Below are 7,442 nucleotides of genomic sequence, written 5' to 3'. Positions count from 1 at the left end.
TTATATATCTTAATAATTCTTGTTTATTAGTTTTTAATTCTTAGCAGGACCCCGTTGATAACAGTACTTTATACTGAAGGGTTATCCTGAGGAAATATTCGATTATTATTATTATTTGGGAGAACATGAGGAAAGTTTTTAAGTGGGTTATTACCGCCTATAAACCCATTAAAAGTGTGGTCTGTTGCTCTTATAAAATGACTATGGAAAATGTTTGTTATACTTCGTGAAATTCATCGTACGTTTCAGATCAAGTTGCCTCTTCTCAACAAATTCGTCAGACGACGGAGTAAAACTTAAGGTAATCAGTTTTATGTAGCTTATAAGTTGCTCGATAGTTGTGATAAGTCATCTGATGTTCCATGGGATGTTTAGTCTCGCTTAATAAGTTCCAGGCAATAAAGACAGTAGTGTGTCTGCCAAAAAATTGAGTATGTATGTATTGAGTTCTGAGTGATTTGATACGGACAGAACAAGATATGAATTACTTGCGATCTGAAATCTGTTTGCAAGAGTTATATCATTCCATTTCACTCTTTGTCGGTAAGCAGGAATTAGTTTGACAATTCGTTCACTGTACTGCGGATGAAAAAGAGTTATCTCTGTTCTGTTCTGTTCTTTACACTCACTTACAAACTCTCACTCTTCCTATCAAAATGTTTCCTTTGGATATCTATCTATGTGACAAGAAATGTCTTTAAAATCTTTCATGTACACTTCAACCCCTATTAAACGGCCACCCTCGGGGAAATGGATAGTAGTCGCGCACGAGGTGTTTGCCACCTAATAGAGGTAAAAAAAAAATAGAAAAGCCGAGTCTAAAACACCTCACGAGTACATATGAGTACATATGGGTACACACAAGTCTCGATGATTTACGTGGTTAGCAAGGTAAATTTACGTGGTAAACAAGGGAATAGTAAAAAGTGTTGATTACTTGTTTAGTTAAACACTGTCCTACTTTAAACATGATTACAATGTTTTTTTTTATATATATATATATTTTATTAGTCATCAAATTGATGTGAGGTTTATTTAAGCCAAAGGCAAAAACAATCAAGAGTTGCCCGTAAACAACTACATTTGAATCATGTCGTGTCAGAACGAACAAAAGGAGGACTAAACCTATACATCAGGCTCGAGAAACATGAGCTCGATCAGGTATAGGTCCAAGAAATATACGAATGTCTCCAGAGGAACGTATAGCTTACTTGAAGTAAGGCTACGGCGTCTCCTAAGAAAAACGTACGAGGACAAATTTTCCGTGGTAAGAATCTACCTACTGTACTTGCAAACAGTTCTAATCACAGCCGGGCCCAGCGTCACAATATAGAATGCACGTAAGCAACATTTTCACGGTAAATCTCATATTTTTTCCTTCGAAAGCGAATACTTGGAGACTTAAAAACATGTCTTACAATAGAAATGAGCCTCAAAAATGCATAAACACATGGCAATTATAGAGGTGCAAACTCGACATGCAGATAACAGCGGAAATCAAGCAGACCTATGACCTCTCAAAATTTTGCCATAGCACGGTCTTTATACGACATGAAGTCCCCTTCATGAATAGGAGTGAAGAGACAAAAAAGGTCGAGTTACCGAAGACAACGGCAAATGTACAAATGTCACGAACTGTTGGAGTCGTGTAAGCTAGTCAACTCAAACAGGATGATACGCTATCGCATGCTCGCTCGAGACTCTTTGTTATGCTTCGCGCGAAACTTATGACGCTTTATTTTCCCTCCTGTCAGCTATCTGTCATAGGGCACATATTGACTAATCAGGTACTCCATTGTTGGGCTGACGGAGGGTTTGAAAAGTTAAAAAGAGTCCGCAGACGGTGTTTTCTCGTCTCGCCTTCATACTGCCTTTTTGCGTCCGCGATGACCAAGCGCTCGTCTAAGTGACCCTAAGAGAGAAAACCAGCTGCCAGCAGACTATCTGGAAGCTGTCAAGTTTGTCTATAGGATCTCTGCTGTCTTTTAAAGAACAACAGAGTTACGCAGCGCATGTTTGAAGATTTACAACACAGATGTTTTTTTAAGATTAGTTAGTGGCGCCCGGAATTCGACCTTGTGTGGGTGTTATCGCGCAATTAACTGGCACGATTAACTGGCAGGGCTCTTCAGTGCTTGCCTTTCTTGCTCTGTTTTTATTTATTACTTTTTAACGAAACAAACCACCAGAGAAAGTCGTGTATGTGGTGTTCCACCTTTTAGTAATTTCCTTTGGAGGAGATTTCAACGTTGTTTACCCTTCTGAAGATCGATTTATTTAAAGCAGATGTTCTTTTTGTGGGCGTTTCGTCTTAGAAGCTGTCAATTACGATCACACCGAACACCCTTATTTAGTCGGTTTTAGAGTGCATTCTCATTTAGTAGCTGTTGCGCCAACAGAGTGTCGTGCGGCATGTAGTATGTTTCATGTTTCATGTTTCATCATTTTTCTGCAAGCTACGTTATGCTTGCACTCAGAAAGAAAGAGGAATCATGCAGCTTCTCTTAGTTTGTTACTGAGTCGTCTTTCGCCACTGTCTTATCCCGGAATTATGTCGCGGGAGCGCGACCACGTATTCCAGGTGAGAGCTTTTTGAACAGAGAAACACTCGATGGATTAAGCGCTTAATCAGGCCGGTCATTAGCATTGAAATTTGTTTTTTTTTAACAATGAGTGAAGTCTACAAGAAAGAAAAACGGAGTACTCGCTTTGTGGTTTCAAATAACTGACCGATTTTATAGGCCGGATTTTCACATTTTTAAGTTTGTTTACCATGAATGTGGCGTCGGCTGATTTTGCAAGCTGCCCGTGGGCATTTTACGGCTATCAAGGTGATCTAGGAAGTTTCTACTGGGCGCTGCCTATTTATGCAACATTTAATGTCACTGAACGACCCACAACAGACTGGTAGGGGTGTGGCAGATGAGACGTTGAGGGCCGTTTTGGTTTGCTACCGTAGTTTAATTGTTCGACCAAACCTGCCAGCTTCAAAATGAGAAAGTCCTACATGTCATTAATATACATTGCCTGTTTTCTTTATCTCATTGCAGCCATTGACTACAGCCAGGGAATATTCTGACACTTCTGACGAAATGAGCCTCGATTCGCCTCCGGTAAGAGAGTTTTGCAATGCATGTCTCTTCGATGAGATTGCAACGCTTTAGATTTCTAAAGACCTCTTAGTGTACTTGATAATTATAGAAAACCATTTATCTTTTACATCTGGCTGCTATCAAACGAGACTTAATGCTTTCTTCTTTTATGTTTGTCTAAAACACGCACAGGGTTTGTTCCAAACGCCAGCCATTAGTTCAATTGGGGTTGGTTACCATGATGCTCTGGCAGACAAGAGAAATGTCAAGGTGCGGTAAGTCAATGTCAAATTTAAAAAGCTATCTATCTATGCAGTTTGGTTTCTTTCAACATTGCTTTAAGTGAGACTAGTTCGTCTTCGATCTTATTTGAGCGAGAGAAAGAACAAATGTTCAAAGTGTCAGTTCAGTTTGACGTGGAAATGTGTTGTGCGAGGGATATACCCTAGAATGTGAGAATTGCACTTTAAGCCCGTGATTCACAGCATAATTTATTTATTTGTATTTATTTTTCTCAGAAAAAAGCGCGGATCCGACGAGAACCTACGTGTAGTGGTACAGAGACGTCAGAGCTGGAAGGTCCGGTGAGTTGAGTGAAAACCACCGCTTGATTCTCCATGAAAATATTCAAGAAAGTCAGATTTTTAATTTACGTTTGGCAGAAAAATGCAAACATTTGTTGAATGGAGTCAGGGCGCACTCTTGCTTCGCCGCGGAATCAATTACGGTAGATCACTTTCCAAAAACATGGAGGCCAAGTGTGAGGTCTTAGCGTAGAAAGTTCACTGTTTATTAGGCTGTTATTTTTTGAAACATTGGCAAAGAATTATTTGAGTGACGTATTTTCACTAGTGTCAGAGAATTCTGGTTTTGGTGATGAATGTCATGAATGATGATTTTTTTCATTATTTCTTTTTCTTTCAGAGCAAAGTGCGGGTTAGACGCGAAGAGTTACGAAACTCAAGCTGGACGTCCAACCCGTTACTGGAAGATTCGGTGAGTGTGTCCACATTGTTACGAAATAAGACGACAAAAGCTGGGAGCTGCTACCATCAAATTCATTAACGCATGGCAATCCCCGGAGACTAAGCACTTCCTATTCTTAGCAACAGAATATAAAGGGACAATTTGTAAATCGCCAACAACCATGAAAAATATTACTTCAAATGGTCCTTTATAAGGAATTTGGGTACATTTTACTAAGCGACCACTTTGGTCCGGTTGCCATCAGACAGAAAATCTGGAAAACTTAGCTTAAAACTGAACTTAGATGCTTAAACGTTCAAGATGTAAGTCGATTAGTAATTGGCGGCTCCAGTAACTAATTAAAAGCTAATCACTTCCTGTGTGATTATTGCACCATTTATTCCAAAACAAGTCACTGAGGGAGATTTTCTCTTGAACCTAGGAAACCGAAATCATCACAGTCAATAAAGTAAGATTAAAACAGGATTTTCTAAAAGAGAAGATCAATAACAAGAAAGAACAGATTTGCAAGGCGCGTATTTATAGCGCGTGATTCACATCCTTTAACATTAATCACTTCTTTTCTTTTTTCTTCAGAGAAAAGCGGGCATCGGACGAAAACAAACCTCCAGTAGTTCAACGAGAACGGAGCTTGGAGATCCGGTGAGTTGAGTGAGAACCACTGCTTGATTCTCGTTTAAAACAGTCCATTTCAGATTTTGAATTTGCGTTTGGTAGAAAAATGGGTACATCACTGATTACATGGAGTAAGGACATTAACTTAACTGAGCCGAGAAATCAATTGCGGTTGATCATTTTCGGAAAACATAGAAGCCAAGTGTGAGGTCTTGAACATAGAAATTGCACTGTTTATTAGGTTATTAGTTTTTGAAACTTTGGCGGAGAAATGATTGAGTGAAGTATTTTCACTAGTGTCGGAGAATTCTGGTTTTGGTGATGAATGGTGAGATATAGTTTTTGATTATATGTTTTTCTTTCAGAGTGAAGTGCGGATTAGACGCGAAGAGCTACAAAACTCAAGCTGGACATCAAACTCAGTATTGGAAGATTCGGTGAGTTGTGTGTTCACACTGTTTCGAAATAAGACGACGTCGAAAGGAAAAGGATTGAGCTAAGCTTTCGCTAGTGGGTCTGATTAAGGCTTCGGTAATGGCTATCAAAGTCTGTTTCAATTTCATCTCTCGTCACAAGAGTTGTAAAAGCTGGGAGCTGCTACTTAAGATACGACGATCTCCGGAGACGAAGCGCTTTCTATTCTTAGCAATAGAATTTAAAGGCACCATTTGCTAAACGCCAAGAACCATGGAAAATAGTACTTCAAATGTTCCTTTGTAAAGAATGTGGGAACATTTTACTGAGCGAGCACTTTGGTCCGGTTGCCATCAGACAGAAAATCTGGAAAACTTAGCTTAAAACTGAGCTTGTTGACTGAATGGGCTTGACATGCTCCTAAAGAACCTCTCGTGCAAGAAACAGGGATCACTGAAATAATTTGCTGTGAAATGGTAACCCTGGTTCACATTCGTGCACCTTTTTTCATTTGAAACAGCCCAAAAATGTCGGATTTCAAATTCCGTTGAGCAGAAAAATGCGAGCATCGCTGATAAGAGGGAGCTCGGCCGTTAACTTTACTTAGCCAAGAAATCAGTTTCAGTAAATCCTTTTCGGTAAATAGAGGCAAATCTCTTTTCAGTCAGTCCATCGAAATGCTTAGGCGTTTGAACGTTTGAGCACTTAAATGCTTGAACGTTCAAGGTGTAAGTCGACTAGTACTTGGCGGCTCCAGTTACTAATTGAAAGTTAATTACTTCCTGTGTGATTATTATATCATTTGTTCCAAAAAAAGTCACTGAGGGAGATTTTTTCGTCAACCTAGGAAACCGAAATCATCACAGTCAATAAAATAAGATTGAAAGAGAATTTTCTGAAAGAAAAGATCAATAACGAGAAAGAACAGATTTGCAAGGTGCGTAGTAGCGCCTGTTCACATCCTTTAACATTAATCATTTCTTTTCTTTTGTTCTTCAGAGAAAAGCGGGCATCGGACGAAAACAAACCTCCAGTAGTTCAACGAGAACGGAGCTTGGAGATCCGGTGAGTTGAGTGAGAACCACTGCTTGATTCTCGTTTAAAACAGTCCATTTCAGATTTTGAATTTGCGTTTGGTAGAAAAATGAGTACATCACTGATTACATGGAGTAAGGATATTAACTTAACTGAGCCGAGAAATCAATTGCGGTTGATCATTTTCGGGAAACATAGAAGCCAAGTGTGAGGTCTTGAACATAGAAATTGCGCTGTTTATTAGGTTATTAGTTTTTGAAACTTTGGCGGAGAAATGATTGAGTGAAGTATTTTCACTAGTGTCGGAGAATTCTGGTTTTGGTGATGAATGGTGAGATACAGTTTTTGATTATATGTTTTTCTTTCAGAGTGAAGTGCGGATTAGACGCGAAGAGCTACAAAACTCAAGCTGGACATCAAACTCAGTATTGGAAGATTCGGTGAGTTGTGTGTTCACACTGTTTCGAAATAAGACGACGTCGAAAGGAAAAGGATTGAGCTAAGCTTTCGCTAGTGGGTCTGATTAAGGCTTCGGTAATGGCTATCAAAGTCTGTTTCAATTTCATCTCTCGTCACAAGAGTTGTAAAAGCTGGGAGCTGCTACTTAAGATACGACGATCTCCGGAGACGAAGCGCTTTCTATTCTTAGCAATAGAATTTAAAGGCACCATTTGCTAAACGCCAAGAACCATGGAAAATAGCACTTCAAATGTTCCTTTGTAAGGAATGTGGGAACATTTTACTGAGCGAGCACTTTGGTCCGGTTGCCATCAGACAGAAAATCTGGAAAACTTAGCTTAAAACTGAGCTTGTTGACTGAATGGGCTTGACATGCTCCTAAAGAACCTCTCGTGCTAGAGACAGGGATCACTGAAATAATTTGCTGTGAAATGGTAACCCTGGTTCCCATTCGTGCACCTATTTTCATTTGAAACAGCCCAAAAATGTCGGATTTCAAATTCCGTTGAGCAGAAAAATGCGAGCATCGCTGATAAGAGGGAGCTCGGCCGTTAACTTTACTTAGCCGAGGAATCAGTTGCAGTAAATCCTTTTCGGAAAATAGAGGCAAATCTCTTTTCAGTCAGTCCATCGAAATGCTTAGGCGTTTGAACGTTTGAGCACTTAAATGCTTGAACGTTCAAGGTGTAAGTCGATTAGTACTTGGCGGCTCCAGTTACTAATTGAAAGTTAATTACTTCCTGTGTGATTATTGCATCATTTGTTCCAAAAGAAGTCACTGAGGGAGATTTTTTCGTCAACCTAGGAAACCGAAATCATCACAGTCAATAAAATAAGATT

At 39.5% G+C, this 7,442-nt stretch overlaps 1 protein-coding gene across 2 annotated transcripts; it reads left to right on the top strand.

Moving 5' to 3' along the window:
• The first annotated feature begins 1,541 nt into the window (after positions 1–1,541).
• LOC145474310 (uncharacterized) lies at positions 1,542–6,985 on the top strand. 2 transcript variants are annotated; one of them, XR_014045337.1, is made up of 4 exons: positions 1,542–4,088; positions 4,656–4,721; positions 5,060–6,173; positions 6,512–6,985. XR_014045337.1 is itself a non-coding variant. In XM_081455128.1 (3 exons), the coding sequence occupies exons 1-3, from the start codon at positions 3,969–3,971 to the stop codon at positions 5,192–5,194; spliced, it is 321 nt and encodes a 106-aa protein (XP_081311254.1). In that variant the 5' UTR covers positions 1,542–3,968; the 3' UTR covers positions 5,195–6,985. The 2 variants fall into 2 exon arrangements, 1 of the variants encoding a protein (XP_081311254.1); XM_081455128.1 differs by having other exon boundaries at positions 5,060–6,985.
• The last annotated feature ends 457 nt before the right edge of the window (positions 6,986–7,442 follow it).

This window comes from Orbicella franksi, unplaced genomic scaffold (assembly GCF_964199315.1).
Source record: "Orbicella franksi unplaced genomic scaffold, jaOrbFran1.1 SCAFFOLD_401, whole genome shotgun sequence".
Classification (NCBI taxonomy): Eukaryota; Metazoa; Cnidaria; class Anthozoa; order Scleractinia; family Merulinidae; genus Orbicella; species Orbicella franksi.
This window is presented reverse-complemented; position numbering and strand designations above follow the sequence as displayed.